Source organism: Thamnophis sirtalis, unplaced genomic scaffold (assembly GCF_051295495.1).
Source record: "Thamnophis sirtalis isolate CommonGarterSnake01/CBP01778 unplaced genomic scaffold, rThaSir2_p1.2 scaffold_5, whole genome shotgun sequence".
Classification (NCBI taxonomy): Eukaryota; Metazoa; Chordata; class Lepidosauria; order Squamata; family Natricidae; genus Thamnophis; species Thamnophis sirtalis.
Genome location: NW_028261385.1, coordinates 32,738,734 through 32,758,688, shown reverse-complemented (window position 1 = coordinate 32,758,688; position 19,955 = coordinate 32,738,734). Strand labels below are relative to the sequence as shown.

The window sequence follows — 19,955 nt, the reverse complement described above, 5'->3', positions numbered from 1 at the left end:
AGAGCAAAATGGACATCGCCGTTAGATTCGGAGCCCAGAGGTATGGTTAGGAGGGAACACGCCTTTTGAGCTGGTCTTATGCACATTTCCATGCAAAATACATGGGAAAATCTTGTTCAGGAAAATTCCATTTAGAGTTAGGGTTAGCTCTCCATGAATTCGTAGAGCAAAACGGGCATCGCCATTGGATTCGGAGCCCATCGGTATGGTTAGGAAGGGGCACGCCTTTTGAGCTGGCCTTATGTACATTTCTTGGCAAAATATGTGGGAAAATCCCATTTGGGAAAATTCCAATGAATGTTAGGGTTAGCTAGCCATGAATTCGCAGAGCAAAACGGACATCACCATTGGATTTGGAGCCCTGTTGGTATAGGAAGGGGCACACCTCTTTTGCTGGCCTCACTTACATTTCCTGGCAAAATACATGTGAAAATGCCATTCAGGAAGCAGGTTTCTTGTGAAATTTTCCAATAATTTATGGCAAGAATGGTACAAGTATTTAGGAGAGAAACCAGAAGTGAAAAAAAGAGCAAGAGGAACTGAAAAAAAAGCATGCTTCACAAATATCCTTTGGGTGTTAAGAGGAAACGACATCTTTTTCAGGCCCTGTTTGGTCTCTCTTGAAGCATTCGAGTCAAGATGCCTTTTCTGAACCCCACACTAGAAAATTATTTTTCATCCGTCTTCCATTACAGGCGTGTGGAGAATCTAATCAAACCCTTAATGGTTTGCTGCACATATTGCTGGCTTCTGATGGGGCTTTTAGGTCTCAGCTATGAAGTCTCCAAACCCCTCAATCAGATGTGCACTGAGGTGAGTGATCACTTATTTGTCTTTCTATTGGGAGAAAAGTAGCTTCAAGAAAGAATCAATAATTAATTTGGGAGCAGTGAATACTTGCATGCTAACACTGGGTCAGTGAAGGGCTGAAAGTCGTCCGGTGGGTGAAACAGAAAAATGCACATTTAGGAGCACATTTGCTGTACAGAAAGAAAATGTGCTTTCTCCCCCACCCCACCCCCAAATCAGACTGACTTTGTACCCATTGTTATAGTTAGTTGTGATTCTATTTTATTAGTTTCGTATTCACAGTGATGCATGCTTGCTAGATAGAATTGTGTGCCTGCTTAGAAGCAGATACCATTTTGAAATTCCCACATAGGCAATTTGAGGCAATAAACAAGCAAGCAAGCAAGCAGGTTGAGGTGGGCTATCTCTTCTTTAGGCCAAGAACCTTAAAACAAATTGGACCGATGGAGATTGGAGATGAGAGAAGATCTGCTGTTTAAGACACCATGTGGAGTTTTCAGGCACCGCTTGGAATTGGCATGTGCAGGGAACATTTGCCAAATGCGGCTGGACTAAAGAGGGGCTAGGAGGAAAACAGACCATTGGCACTTTTTATCTATGTGCACCAGGGGCTCCTGAACAGGTGCTTGGCTTTATAAGCAGTTTATATGCACCTCATTTCTGTACAACTAGACCTTGGGGTGTGATGTTTCTCATGGCACACTTACACTCACTAACACAGACATTTTTTACAGCTGTTAAGGAAAAGGCTAGCGGCCTCAGATTCCCTCTGGCTTTTTGAGTTGATCAAATGATTGCTTTCTTGATATGTGCCAAAAAAACAACAACCTTACCACCAACCCCGGATGGGGAAAAAGAAAATGACTTGGCACATATATGAATGGTAGTAATGAAGTATCTTTCAGAAAGTTGTACATGCTGTACAGTGGTGGGATTCAGCCAGTTCGTACCTATTTGGGAGAACCGATTGGTAACTTTCTAAGTAGTTCAGAGAACTGATTGTTGGAAGAAATCTCCTTTTGTTTTGTCCACTTTGCAGGGCTAATCCTGTAAGGAAGGCAGGAAGGAAACATTGTAGTGTTGTTTCTAGCCTAATCTTTATTGACCTGCTTACAGAAACTGCCTCTCCGGTTAACCTTTATTACATTGTAACAGCTAAGGCGAAGCATCCATCAACCTGAGTGACCTTGAGTTGGCCACGCCCACCCAGTCGCATGACCACCGAGCACCACCTACCCAGATGGTCATTAGGGCAGAGAACCAGTTGTTAATTTATTTGAATCCCACCACTGATGCTGTAGTCCACTCACAGTTTCATCTTTTACACTATGTTTCCCTGAAAATAAGACAGGGTCTTATTTTCTTTTGACCCCTGAAATAAGCACTTGGCCTTATTTTCGGGGAGGTCTTATTATTTTTTGAGGTGCAGGAGGTGGCAAGCGGCTGCTGTGTTGCAATATTTTCAGGGAGGGATTATTTTAGCACATGTGCTCAAAAGCCCAATTGGGCTTATTTATCTGGGGAGGTCTTATTTTCAGGGACAGAGGGTAATGGCTACTTCTTTGTCATAAAAGAATTCTACTATATATAAACCTCCAATCTGAATGTACAGACTGTAAAACAATTGACAAACATTAAGGAACAGTTGCGAGGTAATCAAGTTGCAGCCCCAAGAATGATCTTTGGTAGAGGATCAAACCAGATTATCATTGCAGGGGCATTTGAGGTGAAGTTCATTGGTTTCAAATAGGTGATCACCTCACCCTCTTTCATTGCATGTAGCATGCACTGCCCCCATGTAAAAAGGGAGGAAGGCTTTGAAGTTCAGTTTTGCCCACCAACTGTTGCTTAGAGTGCTCCTGCAGTAATTATCTGTATTATTTTCTTTAAAAATGATTAGAATTTATTAGGGGCTCTTTTGGACTATGACTCAATGCTCCAACCTGGGCTCGATGTAAAGATCAAAATCCAGGGCCAGGAACAGACACTCTGGCATCTTTCCAGCTTTGATGTGCTACAACTCACAACAACGACAAACACTGTCAATATGGAAGGCAACAGGTTTGCTTGGTGTTTATATCTTGCTGCAGTTAAAGTCAGCTGTCAGCAACTTGCATAACTTAAATAGGCAGAACTAAAATAACATTGATATGATAAAATTAAGACAAGCAGTCAAAATAATGAAAACAAAACCAAAACCTCAAACTCCAATTGACCATAAAATTCAGGAAGGGTCAAGCTATCCAGAATGCTATTTGGAAGAGTTTCGTCTTCAGCATCTTCCTGAATGTACTTTGGAAAAAAGCCAGGCTAACCTCTACCTCCTTTTACTTCCTCAAAACTGGGGGGCTAAGAATAATTACTCCCAACATAACTAATGAGTCAGGCAGATTCAGGGAGTGGGGGGGCAAACTAAGCAGTGCTGCAGCTACCCATTTTTGTCCTTGGCTGCAGGAGCAAAGAGTAACATTTGAAGGACAATGACATGTTTGACGTGCACCTAATCAATTACAAGAATTATATCCTGGGTTATCACCCCTCCTCTCTCTGTGTTTTAAGAAAATATCTATATACAGAGATTGGTAGCAGGTTTATACATGTTAGACATTAAATATTAATTTATTCTTTTAAATCATATTGCTATTTTCTACAACAAGGCTGAATTTACTCTCACTTTAGTCTATTAGAGAGTTTGATTAGCATATTTTAATATTTTCTTTTTACTAGCACAGAAAATATTTCCCATAGTAGTTGAGTATCTGATAATAACCCCAAAAGGTTACAAGTATAATATAGATTATATAATCATACAAAGAACCTGTTTTTGAGGAGATTTTATTCCTTTAGCTTCCCAGCAAGTAAATTGCATTTTTCTTTTTCTATTTTGACTTGCACTGATATTTTCTCATTTTGCTGTGAAGACAGGCAACAGGCGCCATGCATAGGGAACGTAAAACCTTTTTTTCTTTTTTTTTTCTTTTTTTTTGCAGGCCCCCACAAACTAAACCAGGCAACTAGTCACTTACTGCAATTTTCCACCGACTTTCATCAGTTTGGCATTCACCCATGAAGTCAAAACCCAGAAGGAATTGTAGATTGACAATCCTACTGCTCCTTCTTCAGTAATTCCAGAACCCTTTACTAAACTCCTGAGTATATTCAGTTTATGCTAGACTAAAATAGGGGAATATTTCAAAAAGTACCAATTGTTCCCATAGGTCACAACGATCCATTCTCCAGCTTTTCCCATCTTTAAAGTACCCTGAAACTTCTTTTTAATACATTGAGTGCAATAGTTTTCCTGTTCAAAAACAAGTGCTCTTATTTAATTCAGGGAGTTTTCCATTCTGAAAAGTTAGTCACAACAAGAGTTTGGTTGATGTAGGTCTTACAGAAGAAACAGTGGTGAGATTCAATATTTTTAGTACTGATTCTGTAGGTGTGGCTTGGTGGGCGTAGCTTGGCTTGCTGGGTGTGGCAGGAGAAGGATACTGTAAAATCTCCATTCCCTCCCCAATTCAGGGGAAAGATACCATAAAACCTCCATTCCCTCCCCACTCCAGAGGTAGGATACTGTAAAATCTTCATTCCCACCTCACTCCAGGGAAAGGATACTGTAAAATCCCCATTTCCTCCTGATCAGCTGGCAGAGGAGGCAGACAATAGAAGGGGGTGGGCCAGTCAGAGGTGATATTTACCTAAGGTGACCAGATTTTCAGATTGGTAAAGACGGACACCTTTGAACAAGGGGGGGGAGCAACAAAATTTTTCATACAACGCAAAAATAATATTGTAATATTGCCATGAGATGGCGCAGTGGTTAAATGCAGCACTGCAGGCTACTTCAGCTGACTGCAGTTCTGCAGTTCGGCTGTTCAAATCTCACCGGCTCAAGGTTGACTCAGCCTTCCATCCTTCCGAGGTGGGTAAAATGAGGACCCGGATTGTTGTTGGGGGCAATATGCTGACTCTGTAAACTGCTTAGAGAGGCCTGAAAGCCCTATGAAGCAGTTAGATAAGTCTAACTGCTATTGCTAACTGCTATTTTTATTTCAACATAACTACAATTTACAAATATAAATTGTAACTGTTGCCAAACATCAAAATTTTGATCACGTGACCATGAGGATGCTGCAATGGTTGCTAAGTGTGAAAATGGTCGCTAAGTGTGAAAAATGGTCATCAGTCACTTTTTTCAATGCCATTGTAACTTTGGTCACTAAACCCATTATACCACCTTTCTTGCCACAGTTCTTAAGTGAATAACTGCAGCTGATAAGTTAGTAACATAAGTGAATCTGGTTTCCCCATTTGACTTTGTCAAAAGGTCACACAAGGCGATTACATAACCCCAGGACACTGAAACCATCATAAATACGAATCTGTTGCCAAACATCAAAATTTTGATCACGTGACCATGAGGATGCTGCAACGGTCGCTAAGTGTGAAAATGGTAGCTAAGTGTGAAAAATGGTCATCAGTCACTTTTTTCAATGCCATTGTAACTTTGGTCACTAAATGAACTGTTTGAAAACTAAGGCTAGCTTGCATTATATTGCCTTATGCTAGCTTACATTTTCAAGAAAGAGAAGCTAAACTCCTTATTAGAATTGAAATAGAAATGAGTAGAGTAGAGTAGAGTAGAGTAGAATAGAATAGAATAGAATAGAATAGTTTATTAGCCAAGTGTGATTGGACACACAAGGAATTTGTCTTTGGTGAATATGAGCCGAGGTGGCGCAGTGGTTAGAGTGCAGTACTGCAAGCCACTTCAGTTGACTGCTAACTGCAGTTGGGCGGTTCAAATCTCACCGACTCAAAGATTGACTCAGCCTTCCATCCTTCCGAGGTGGGTAAAATGAGGGCCCAGACTGTGGGGGCAATATGCTGACTCTGTAAACCGCTTAGACAGGGCTGAAAGCCCTATGAAGCGGTATATGTCGAAGTGTTATTGCTATTGCTAATTTGCTCTCAGTGTACATAAAGAAAAATAAAATAGAATACATTCATCAAGAATCATAAGCTACAACACTTAGTTATAGTCATAGGTTACCCAATAAGCAATCAAATTATATTAGGAAACAAATTATTAGATTTTTAAATTATTGGATTTTCTTTCAAGGAAACTCAGTATGTGCTTCCTGATTATTAAAAGTGCAAATTCAGTGTAAATGACTCCTGACTATTTAAAAAAAAGATTCTATCCAAAATAAATTAAAATAAACCATTTTAAAAAATGGTTTATTTCAATTTATTTTGGATAGAATCTTTTTTAAAATAGTCTAAGACAATTTAAAAAAAGAATCCACACAGAATAAAACTATTTTAAAAAATCCTATGCACAATAAATAAAATATTATTTTAAAATACATTAAAAAAATAAAAGAAAAAAACCTGGCTCACTTACCAGCAGGCAGGCACTCCAAGTCAATCCAGAATGATGTAGATGTTAATACAAAGAACTGAGCAAATTAAAATGGTGAAATTAGTCCCAGCGAAATATTTTTCAAAGAAACCTTGCCACCATTTTTTCCACATGAGCCGACCTCCAACCTCAGTGCCCCTCCCCTCCGGGAAATCCAGGAAGGAACAGTCGCTACTTCTCTAGCCAAAGTATTTCCTGGAGCTCTATGATATTGGGTCATCTTTTCTTATAAAAGGAAGTAAAAGAGGCGGAGGGGGGATTCCATTTTCTTGCTTTAACGTTTTAATATCTTCAATGAAAGTACTGAGACATAGAGAGGGGTAGTTAGACAAAGTGTCTTTTGTCTTGCCCTGATTAGGATTTCTTAAGCAAATCCACTGCGCTTTCAACATGAAGCCAGAAAATCGGGACTTTTTAAAAACGCTGCAGGACGTGGGACAAATTGTTAGAAATCGTGACCGTCCCGCCGAAAGCGGGATGTCTGGTCACCTTATATTTACCAGTTCTCCGAACTACTCAAAATATCTGCTACCGGTTCTCCAGAACTAGTCAGAACCTGTTGAATACCATTTCTGAGCAGAAACATCTAAACAAATTATCAGATGAGAAAAATCTCTCTCTGTTCCCTGTACAAACTCCTATTTTGTTGTTTAAAAAATGACATGGCACATAGTAATCTATATGTATTGACTTAAACATTCCATCAAATCAGTTTGATCTGCTCCTAAATTCATAGCCTCAGTAATATAGTAATACAAATATTTTCCTAAGCTGTTCTTAGATATATATAAAAAAACCCAACCAACCAAGCAAAGCAGGTGAAAAACTATCTTGACATCTAAATAGGAAATGTTTAGAGTCAATTTTATCATATTTATTTTCTAGGTGTTTTTTTTCTTACATACATGAATGAATGAATCTATCATATTCATTCAATGATATTACATTTTCTCAACAACTAAAAAAAATAGCTTAGAGTGAGTAATATTGAAAAAAGGAAATGCCCGCCATTTGTTGGGGCCAGCCCCAAAGAATCTGCTCTCACAGAAAGTTGCAAATTCACTAACTCATCACAGCAGATCCTCTGTGGGCTTTTCCTTTTTTCAGAATTACTCACTCTAAGCTATTTTTTTTTAGTTGTTGAGGAAATGTAATATCATTGAATGAATATGATAGGGTTCCACCACAAAACCGCGTTCGACTAAAGCACGCTCGACGAAACCGCATAGCTGACATCATCACAGGGCGACAACAGCGCGGAGACAGAAGCGCGCTGTAAACGCTAAACCTAAAATTAACCCCTAAACCTAAACCTAACCCTCCTAAACCTAATCCTAAACCTAACCCTTAACCTAACCCTAAACCTAACCCTTAATCTAACCCTAAACCTAATCCTAACCCTTAACCTAACCCTAAACCTAAACCTAAACCTAAACCTAACCCTAAACCTAAACCTAAACCTAACCCTTAACCTAACCCTAAAGCTAACCCTAAACCTAACCCTAAACCTAACCCTTACCTTAACTTGAATCGGCTTGCTTTCAAAGCACTATTTAAAGCGCCCTTCTTTCTCCACGCTCGCTGTTGTCACCCTGTTGATGATGTCAGCAACGCGGTTTAATCGGGCGCTCTTTAGTCGAGCGCAGTTTTGTCGTGCCACGAACAAATGTATTTGCTGGAAAACATGTGATTCCTTACATTATCATTTTCTATAGGATGCTTTTTCTAGTGCCATCTAAAACAGTGCAGCATCACTTATTTGTAATAGAGTAAGTTGTTCTATAGCCGTGATGGTGAACCTATGGCATGCGTGCCACAGGTGGCATCGAGAGCCATTTCTGAAGGCACCCGAGGCGTTGCCCTGTCAGCTCCAGCATGCATGCACACGCTGGCCAGCTGATTTTCAGCCTTGATTTTAGGCTGTTTTTCACCCTCCGGAGACTTCCCTGAAGCCTCTGAAGGACAAAAAACCACTCAACACGCAAATCGGAAGGTCAGGAACAGATTTCCAGTTTACACAGTGGATTGTTTTTTGCCCTCCAGAGGCTTCAGGGAAAGCCTCTGGAGATTGGGGAGGGTGAAAAACAGACCTACCGGACCCACTGGAAGTCGGAAAATGGGCTGTTTCCGGACTCCAGAGGGCCTCTGGGGGGCAGGGGAGGCACAGGGGGCACTGCGCAGGGGGACAGCGTGCGGGTGTGCTTTTGGCACCTGTGGTGAAAAAGGTCACTATCACTGTTCTATAGTATCTAGATAAGGTACAGTATTTTAAATGGAAAGAAATTGAAACTAATAAAAATGCTTTATAGAAATAAATGTATTTAGTTGTACTCTTTATGTTCACTTTCAAGTGATATTTCTAATTGTTCTCCTCCTGACAGGAAAATTATATCCTAGCTGAAGGAAATTGTGTTCTATGATTATTGTATTTAGCAACGTTTTCTACAAGATTTTGAGAAATTCACACAAAATTGAATGAGTATATTTTACTTATATAGTTATTTATTGTGCAACATGGTAGGGGATCCCAATAGCAGTTATATTATTTTGAGAAATGTTTTCAAGGTCATGCACACATTGTATAACCGTAATTTTTCAATCATTTATCATTTGTTGAACTGTCAACCTATTGTGAACTCTTTGCATTAAAAATGAGTAGAAAGCCTATATGTGAGATTACTATTTCACATTGAGCTCTTCACTGTACACAAGACACTATCAAAAACCCCTGTAAGCCACATATCATAACAGAATATGAAATCATGAACTTTCATTATCATTCATCTGATCGTTATCCTATAATGCTGATGTCTTTTTTGCTTTTTAAAAAAATGGTCCATTATGTGGCAGCAGCAACAGACAAATGGCATTAATATAAATTTTTGTGAAGTGTCAATAACTGAGAAAAACACTGTTAGCATTAATTTTTAAAAGAAATGTTAAATAGAGGGACAAAATGTCATTCTGTGACCCTTTTTATTCATTCCAAAAGGAGTTTAATTTGATGTAACCTTTATACTGTAATTTACCCTCCCTTCACATAGACAATGACAGTTTACATCAGATTCCTGGCAATGACATTTCTAACGGTAGCTCTAGTTTGTCCCTGATATAGTTTTAAAAAGAGTTAGGGTTAGGTTTCAGATTTATTCTATTGGCATATTGAGCTACATGTTGGTGTATTTGCTTAAAATACAATGGTTTTTATTAAAAACATAAAACTGGAGATATACATATAATACATTCAGATATATTGATAGGCCTCAACATACAACCATTCGTTAAATGTCTTCAGTTACTCTGAAGACCATTGTAGTATCTCCAAAGTCAAGTTATTAAGCTTGGGTGCTTGGCAACCAGCATGTATTTCTGATGCAGTGGTGGGTTATGGCCGGTACGCCCTTGTACGGGCATACTGGTGCCTGCTGGGAGCACCAGGTACTGTTTCATTATGGTGCTTTGGAGGGTCCTGCAAGTCCTGCGGTCCTTACTTGTATTTGGCCATTTGTGCATGCATACCAGTGGTGGGTTTCAAATTTTTTTAGGACCTCTCCTGTAGGTGTGGCTTGCTTTGTGGGAGTGGCTTGCCAGCCATGTGACTGGGTGGGAGTGGCTTGCCGGCCATGTGACTGGGTGGGCATGGCCAACTTGTAAAATGTGGTGAAACTCACTTAACAACGCTCTTGCTAAGCAACCAAAATGTTGGCTCAGAAACTCTAGCATTTGAAGCACACAAGTCTTAAAGTTGTCAAGTTACAAGACTCTTGCACCCCTAACCATTTAGAAAAAAAAACCCAGGGGTGTTCAAACTTAACAGCTTTAAGACTTTAAGGTTTAGATAGGACTCTAATTCAAATTTTTAATTCGAATTTTTTTTTTAATGTTATTGTCAATTCTTATTGGGTTTGTTTGGGTTATTCTATTTAATTTTTTTTTAACTTTTGTATTATGTGTTTCTTTTAATGTTGTACACCGCCCTGAGTCCTTGGGAGAAGCACGGCATATAAATCTAATAAACCTAAACCTAAACCTCTTAGAGGTGGGCAACGCGATTGGTGAGCCAGCCAATAAGTGAGTGGCAGGTGGGGCAAGCGTGGTGCGGACAGGTGGGGGAGGGAGCTGGAACTGGTTCTAAACGGCATGGTAGATTTGTGGAACCTCTTCTATAGAAGAGGTTAGAACTGGTAGGAACCCACCTTTGACGCACACGCAGTGTATGGTGCTTATGCAATGCTCCACTGAGTAGCTGGTGGTGATGCACATGCATGAGCAGCACACGTGCACAAGGTGGACGCCCAGCTCCATCGCAACATACCGGTTGTGAGGGATCCGGAACCCACCACTGTTTTGATGGTTGCAACATCCAAAGCAGTGGTGGGATTCACATTTTTTTACTACCAGTTCTGTGGGCATGGCTTTATGGGCATGGTGTGGCTTGGTGGACGTGGCTTGGTGGGTGTGGCAGGGGAAGGATACTGTGAAATCCCCATTTCCTCCCCCCTCCTGGAGAAAGGTTACTGCAAAATTCCCATTCCCCCACCCCCACCCCACTAACCTGCTTTCCAGCTCCATTCTCCTGTTCAGGGCAGCAAAAGAAGATCAGCTGAGAGGCAGCAGGGGTGGAGCCAGCCTATTTGCCAGTTCTCTGAACTATTCAAAATTTCCACTACCGATTCTCTGGAACCTGTCAGAACTGGCTGAATACCACCCCTGATCCAAAGTCCTGAGATTGTCATTTGCAACTTTCATAGGACGCATCTGACAGGCAAAGTCAATGGGGAAAGCCAGTTTCATTGAACAACTGCACAATTCATTTAATAACTATAGTGATTTGCTTGCAACCATGGAGAAAAGGGCACAAAATGGGGTATGACTCAGTTAACAACTGTCTTGCTTTGCAACTGAAAATCTGAGCTCAAGGACTACTTGTATCGATGTACTGGTATCTAACTTGATATATAATTTTTTACAGTTTTTTATTAATAGAAGCTACAGCTGTGAAGGTTTAGGACTGACAGACCTTCCAGAAGAACTGCCTCTCACAACTGAAGTTCTTGATTTCAGTTTCAACTTCCTATATGTGCTTCAGCAATCGACATTCAGCAGGCTGAAGGCCCTGGTGCACTTAGACTTAACAAGGTAGGTATGTTGGTTGAATTATTATACTGTCCAGTTGCAGAATGATCTGGAAGGGTTCAAAAAGTTAAAATAAACAACACTGCATAAACAGAACAACATGACATCCTTCCACAGCAAACCCCCCCCCCAAATTTAAAGGCATTCACTCAAATGCTCAATCAAGACCTAGAAAAACTGGTTTTAAAGAATTTCTTGAAAGCAGACAAAGTGGAAGTCATATGCATTTCTCATGGGAAACTTTTGCAACAGACAGATGTTGCGACAGAGAGAGCTCACTTCCTGCATTTGTTAAATTACCATGGTTCCCCCCCAAATAAGACAAGGTCTTATTTTCTTTTGACCCCCGAAATAAGTGCTTGGCCTTATTTTCAGGGAGGCCTTATTATTTTTGAGGTGCAGGTGGTAGCTAGCATGGTCCCCTCATGGCTGCTGCTGTGTTGCGATATTTTCGGGGAGGGCTTATTTTAGCATATGTGCTGAAAAGCCCAATTGGGCTTATTATCCAGGGAGGTCTTATTTTCAGGGGAACAGGATAGTAACACCATTGTTAAATGAATCTGGCTTCCCTATTGACTTTGCCCTGTCAGAAGATAGATAGCCTTACTTACCTGACAAGACCTGAAGCAAGCTGACTCTATTGGAACACACAGACTGAGCAGATACGATGGGAAATAGTCTTAGATTCTGCCTTCCCTTCAAAATTTTCAAGATGCCTCACGTAACTATTCTTCTCCACCATTTTTTTTTCACGCCTTTGTGAGGTAGACCAAGCTGAGAGAAAATGGCTCAGTAAAAATTTTTTAATGAACCCTGATAGTTAAATATGGAATTGAATTAAAGTCTGCTGGGTCCTATTCCAGCACTACAGGGAATCCTCGACTTACAACAATAGTTCATTTAATGACTCTTCAAAGTTACAATGGCACTGAAAAAAATCACTTATGACCCTTTTTTACACTTATGACCTTTGCAGCATCCCCAGCATATGGTCCAGTGATGGGATTCAGCTGGTTCGCACCTATCTGGGAGAACCGGTTGTTAACTTTCTCAGCAGTTCGGAGAACCGGTTGTTGGAAGAAATCTCCTCTCCCCCCCCCCACTTTACAGGGCTAATCCTGTAAGGAAGGCAGGAAGGAAGGAACATTCTGGTGGTGTTTCTAGCCTAATCTTTATTGCGCTACTTACAGAAACTGCCTCTCTGTTAACGCTTATCACATTGTCACAGCTAAGACAAAGCACTCATCAATCTGAGTGACGTTGAGTTTGCCACACCCACCCAGTCACATGACCACCAAGCCGTGCCTAGCCAGTTGGTCATCAGGGCAGAGAACCAGTTGTTAAATTATTTGAATCCCACCACTGATATGGTCATATGATTTACACTTGGATGCTGGGGAATTGGTTCATATTTATGATGGTTGCAGGATCCCAGGGACATGTGATCACTTTTTGGGATCATCTGACAAGCAAAGTCAATCGGGAAGCCAGATTGACTTAACAACGGTGTTATTAATTTAACAAACACAGTGATTCACTTAAAAAATGTAGCAAGAAAAGTCATAAAAGGGGGCAAAATGCACTTAGAAGTTTAGAAGTTTAGAAGTTTAATAACATTTGTATGCCGCCCAATCCCGTGGGACTCCGGGCGGCTAACAATACAAACAAATCAAAAGAAAAAGAAGAAAGAAAAGATAGATTTAAAAACACACCATGCACTCCATTTCAAGTGGGGCTGGACCATATTTTGGGGTCAACAGCCCCAAGCCTGCCGGAACAGCCAAGTTTTAGTGGCTTTATGGAAGGCCGAGAGTGTGGGAAGGGTCCGGATCTCTGCAGGGAGATCATTCCACAGGGCCAGAGCAGCTACAGAGAAAGACCTCCCCCGAGTAGTCGCCAACCGGCATTGCCCGGTCGACAGTACCCAAAGGAGGCCCAATCTGTGAGATCTTATAGGTCATTGGGAGGTATGTGGCAGGAAGCGGTCCCGTAGGTATCCAGGTCCTAAGCCATGTAGGGCTTTAAAGGTAACGACCAGCACCTTGAAGCGCATTCGGAGACCGATGGGAAGCCAGTGCAGCTCGTGGAGGATAGGTGTAACATAGGTGTACCTAGGTACACCCGATATCGCTCGCGTGGCTGCATTCTGGACCAATTGTAGTCTCCGAATACTCTTCAGGGGCAGCCCCAAGTAGAGCACTTAACAAATTTCTCATTTAGCGACATAAATTTTGGGCTCAATTGTGGTTGTAAGTCAAGGACTTCCTGTACTCTGAATTTCTTTTTCTGTATCTTTTTTTAATGCGCTCATGTTTTCTCATATGTTGCTATTGTAGGTGGAGTTCTAAATGGCTCAATAATAGTTGCAATCATCTTCAACAATTAGAGCTCTGGAAAACCAGAAAACCTGCAGCTGTTTGATAATGAAGGCATTGGCTCTGTATATGTCAGTGTTTCTCAACCTTGGCAACTTGAAGATGTCCGGACTTAAACTCCCAGAATTCCCCAGCCAGCGAATGCTGGCTGGGGAATTCTGGGAGTTGAAGTCCGGAATCTTCAAGTTGCCAAGGTTGAGAAACATTGATATATGTACATTTAGGTACAGTTGTCAACATAGCAGCTTTTATTTCTTGTAATATTTGAAATAAGCTTAAAATGTTACCAGAGATTGTCCTGTACTTTCATACAGAAATTTTATTTTCTACAGTGTTTTTCAAGGATTTACTCAAGAAAATAAATTTTAATCAAGCTTGTAACACTCCTTCTGAACCTGAAATTGATAGGCATTTGTCTTGTTTAAACAGACATACCATGATGTGCTTTGATAACCATCTAAATTCTGTCAGCGTTGATTGGGTCTCTAAACTGATTTTAAAAATGATATGCTTCATTTTGCTACCTACAGGTAAAACTCGAAAAATTAGAATACCGTGCAAAAGTTCATTTATTTCAGTAATGCAACTTAAAAGGTGAAACTAATACATAAGATAGACTCATTACATGCAAAGCAGGATAGTTCAAGCTGTGATTTGTCATAATTATGATGATTATGGCTTACAGTTCATGAAAACCCCAAATCCACAATCTCAGAAAATTAGAATATTGTGAAAAGGTGCAATATTCTAGGCTCAAAGTGTCCCACTCTAATCAGTTAATGAAGCCATATCACCTGCAAAGGGTTCCTGAGCCTTTAAATGGTCTCTCAGTCTGGTTCAGTAGGAATCGCAATCATGGGAAAGACTGCTGACCTGACAGTTGTGCAGAAAACCATCATTGACACCTTCCATAAGGAGGGAAAGCCTCAAAAGGTAATTGCAAAAGAAGTTGGATGTTGCCAAAGTGCTGTATCAAAGCACAATAATAGAAAGTTATGTGGAAGGGGGAAGTATGGAAGAAAAAGGTACACAAGCAGCAGGGATGACCTCAGCCTCGACAGGATTGTCAGGAAAAGGCCATTCAAAAATGTTGGGGATTTTGACAAGGAGTGGACTGAGGCTGGAGTCAATGCATCAAGAGCCACCACACACAGACAGATCCTGGACATGGGCTTCAAATGTCGTATCCTCTTGTCAAGCTGCTCCTGAACACAAAAGCGTCTTACCTGGGCTAAAGAAAAACAGACCTGGTCTGTTGCTCAGTGGTCCAAAGTCCTCTTTTCTGATGAGAGCAACTTTGGCATCTCATTTGAAAAACAAGGGCCCAGAGTATGGAGGAAGAATAGAGGGGCACACACTGCAAGATGCTTGAAATCCAGTGTGAAGTTTCCAGAGTCTGTGTTGATTTGGGGAGTCATGTCATCTGCTGGTATTGGTCCACTGTGCTTCATTAAGTCCAGAGTCAACGCAGCTGTCCACCAGGAGATTTGGAGCACTTCATGCTTCCTTCCTCAGACGAGCTTTATGGGGATGCTGACTTCATTTTCCAGCAGGACTTGGCACCTGCCCACACTGCCAAAAGCACCAAAACCTGGTTCAATGACTGTGGGATTACTGTGTTTGATTGATCAGCAAACTCACCTGATCTGAACCCCATGGAGAATCTATGGGGCATTGCCAAGAGAAAGATGAGAGCCATGAGACCGAACAATGCAGAAGAGCTGAAGGCTGCTATTGAAGCATCCTGGTCTTTCATAACATCTCAGCAGTGCCACAGGCTGATAGCTTCCATGCCACGTCGCATTGAGGCAGTAATTGCTGCAAAAGGGGCCCAAACCAAGTACTGCATACATATGCATGTTTATACTTTTCAGAGGTCCGATATTGTTCTATGTACAATCCTTGTTTTATTGATTGCATGTAATATTCTAACTTTCTGAGATTGTGGATTTGGGGTTTTCATGAGCTGTAAGCCATAATCATCACAATTATGACAAATCACAGCTTGAACTATCTTGCTTTGTATGTAATGAGTCTATCTCATATATTAGTTTTACCTTTTAAGTTGCATTACTGAAATAAATGAACTTTTGCACGATATTCTACTTTTTCGAGTTTCACCTGTATTTCAATTATATCCACAGTTGTGCTTTATTTTAATATCAGATTTTGTTTTGTTTTAAAAGGTGTCATATTAATTGGGTATATGAAGGCACTTTCGAAAGCCATATTTTCCTGGAAACCATTGTCTTTACTGGAAACAATCTTCTCTTTCTGGCTTCAACAGCATTTATGGGTCCTCAGGGTCTGAAACATCTTGATCTAACCCAAACAGGGATCACTAAATTAGCATTTATCCCAATGCAGGACCTACAGAACATAGAAACACTGTTACTAGGAAGCAACCATATTCAAACATTGGAGCTGCTATCGGATTTTCCAACTAGAAAGCTCAAACACTTGGATTTACAGACGAACAATATACAAACAATATCAACTAGAGGCATAGAGGTATTAAAACAAGCTAACAATCTAACTCTCAATCTTAGAGACAACAATATTATTCACATAGAGACCAAGGCTTTTAGTTCGTTTTCTTTCTACAGTTTGGACTTTGGCCGTTGTAGTAATATTTCAGTGATATTGGATGGATTGCAAGGTGTCAGCACTAATGTCCTCTGGCTTGGCACTTTTTGGAAAGTAGACAGCCTTCCCATTCAAGACAGAACATTGCAAGGCTTATGCAACATCTCTGTAGACTATCTCACTCTACAGTATCACTCTTTCTTAGAACCTTCTGGCAACACTTTCCAATGTTTGTCCAAATTGAAAAGATTGGACCTGACCCACACCTCCCTTTCTGAGCTACGGAGCCTTCCTCAGATGAATTTACTGAAAGAATTAAATCTCAATTGGAATGAGTTTTTGAATCTCTGCGACATTGACTTTTCTGCTTTTCCTTCTCTTACCCATCTCTATATCCAGCAGAATTATAACACCATGAACTTGAGTTTTGGATGTTTGGAATCCTTGTCAAAGCTTCAACACCTTGATTTGAGCGGGAGTCACATAGAAAGCCTAGATTGCTGCAGCAACCAACTTCATGGTCTTGTTGGCTTGCAACACCTCAATTTAAGCCACAATCGCAACCTTTTATTCCACCACACGGCATTTAACCAATGTTCTAACTTGAAAGTTCTTGATCTCTCTTTTACACACATTATCATCAATAATTCTCAAGGCCCATTCCACAATCTACATTCTTTGCAGATACTGAACCTTTCTTTCTCTCATTTGAATACAAGCAAGCAGAATATTTTGCAAGGTCTAAGCAGCCTTATTGTCTTAAACATGAATGGAAATACCTTTAAATCTGGCACCATTTTCAATGACAACTTTCTTCAGAAAGCACCCAATCTAGAGGTGTTGACTTTAGCTTCTTGCCAATTGATGGTTATAGAACCTAAAGCATTTTCTGCCCTCAGCAAGTTAAAACATGTGGATCTGAGCCATAACAATCTTACTGCATTCTGTTCAGATGCGTTTTCCAGCCTCAGGAACATTTATCTCAATTTTGCCAATAATAGGATCCATATTATCCCACATGATTTGTTGACTGGACTATCTGGCCAGAGTATAATCAATTTAAGTTACAATCCACTGGAATGCACCTGTTCTAATATTGGATTATTAACTTGGTACAAGCAGAACATAGATAAAATTGAAGATTCTGAACAGACCTTGTGCGCTGAGCCCAAATCACTAGCAGGCACTAAGCTTTTCTCTATAAATCTGTCCTGTGGATATAGCGCGGCACGAATAGCATTGATTACTCTTGTTGTGATAATAGTAATTGTAGTGACCTTCATTTTGGCCAGGTATACTTTAAAGCAAAAATGTTTATAGATAGAAGCTTATGAGAGAAAGTAAATATGCAGGAATTTTTGAAAATGTACAAATATATTTCTTAATAGAAAGACGTTTTTAACATCAATGGGTGTTTCCTTTCCTTTTTATATCAATATTGCATCACTTAATTCCAACAACATAGATTTGAGTAGAAAATGATTGCAAAGGAGGAAATCAGTGTGTGTTGTTTAGTTTTGCATTTTCTAACTGTTGTATTTCTAATTTCATTCTCTCAATGTGTTATGTGATAACAAAATACCCCAGGCTCTCAATGTTGTGGCAGATAGGTGAACAACATAGTAGAACAACATGTTCTAGAAAACAGGAGAGACCTCAACTTTCCAATTGATTTAATTATGTAAAAATATGAAGATTGTATGCCCTTAATTTTCTCTGAAACCTTTTGTTACATATTAGAACAGTAAAATCAAACTTATGACATGCATGTCAGTGGTGACACACCATGACCTTTTTGGTGACATGCCAATGTGCCAACACCCAACAAAAACTATTCTTGAAGGCACACTTGGTCTTCACACAATTTTTGGAGGCTATGGAGGCTTTGCTATTGCATAGACCCTGGACCCTCCGAAAAATAGTTTGTTTTACTCATATTTCATTTTTGTAATTATTTGATATTTCTTTATATAAAATAAACAGCATCATACATGATTGGACTGTATTATTTTAAATAGACATATAGAGAATTGTTTCTCTTTTGTTTTGGGGATGGGGATGGCAGTGACACGCCAGCAGTCAAGTTAGTTATATTTCCAAATTTTTGACATGGCAAGCCCCAAAGATTTGCCCTCACTGTATTAGAATATATAAAAATTACTTCTTTTCCCCAAAATCTGTAAAGGTTTTAACACTAATATGCTAATATAAGAGAATATACAGTTCTTTTTTTACACTGGTGGTTTTATGAGATTTGTTTCTTCTAAGTGAATATGAAGTATACCTTATATCTTTTATTACGTTTCACAAAATGTAAACAAAATGTTTTAGCTGTAATGCTAAAGCATAGTTTAACTTTGATGACTAAGACTAAAGTTCTGTACTTTTTTGCACTCTTATCTTTTAGAACAGTGGTTCCCAACCTTTCCGGGGATTGGCAGTGATGGTGGGAGGGGACAGATGGTTTTGCATGCGTGCCCACAATTTACACAAATGTAGCTTCACATACTCATCAGCCACTTCCACAACCCAGTTCCCAATAGGCCACAGCCCAGGGGTTGGGCACCCCTGTTCTAGAGTAACTCTAAGGATATTGATCATGATGGTTTTTCTTTTATTATGATTTGCTAGTCTGTGTGAATTTAAACATTAGAGAAGCATGTAGTTAAGAGGTTCTGATCTTGGTTCATTTCTGTAGATTATAATTGCATTTTTTGCTGCTAAAAATGAGACTATGATTGAAAATCAAAATGTTTTATTATCAAGATTCATGGACATAACTCAAAAATGTTTGATTAATATATCCAGGCCTACTGATGAGCCATGCAGTATTGCAGGCTAACTCACTTCTCGCTGTCAGGAGTTTTGATTCTCACCGGCTCAAGGTTGGCTCATCCTTCCAGCCTTCCGAGGTCTATAAAATGAGGACCCAGATTGTTGGGGGCAATATGCTGACTCTGTAATCCGCTAAGAGAGGGCTGTAAATGCAGCATGAAGCGGTGTATAAATCTAAGTGCTATCGCTATTGCTACTAGCTTTGTGTATTTAAAAACGAACAAATATGCACTTGGTTTTTTTTCAAGGTTTAAAAGCAGAATATATAAAAACTGATTCATGGATAAATATGTGCTAATGTAAATTTTTTAACTGTGCATAGCTTTTTTATTGCCCATTTTATGTGGATATCTTTTATATGATCTCTCTTTAGGACATTACGTTCGTGAGCATATCGTGCTACTCTATCCTTTCCCAAAGTTACATGTATTGTCAACCATGTATGCATTCATTTTCTCTGCATTAAGCATGGATATTTATAAGAAAATGCCTATTTGTGCAAATATATCGGTTTTCTGTACAGGAAGCCTACAGGATAAGAATGTCTGACTTACAACTTATACTTATAATGGGCTATTACTAAAAATAGTGGACAACATTGTCCTTCTTCAAGCCAGTAAACTGATAAAAGCCCTTTAATATGCAGCCTATTTTCAGGTTTTTGAAGACATCGCTCAGTTTCAATTTTTAATCAATTTGAGGAAGGAGAATGCCATCCACCATTTTTAATAATAGGCAGTCAGTTTGTAAGTACAAGTTCTGACCTATGTAAAAAGTACAGGTAGACA

The 19,955-nt window shown here is 39.8% G+C and overlaps 1 protein-coding gene across 1 annotated transcript; it reads left to right on the top strand.

Annotated features, from left to right (window-relative positions):
• The first annotated feature begins 634 nt into the window (after positions 1 to 634).
• On the top strand, positions 635 to 18,248 carry CD180 (CD180 molecule). Its single transcript, XM_087715585.1, has 3 exons — positions 635 to 813; positions 11,208 to 11,374; positions 15,933 to 18,248. The coding sequence occupies exons 1-3, from the start codon at positions 640 to 642 to the stop codon at positions 17,650 to 17,652; spliced, it is 2,061 nt and encodes a 686-aa protein (XP_087571711.1). The 5' UTR covers positions 635 to 639; the 3' UTR covers positions 17,653 to 18,248.
• Positions 18,249 to 19,955: the final 1,707 nt, after the last annotated feature.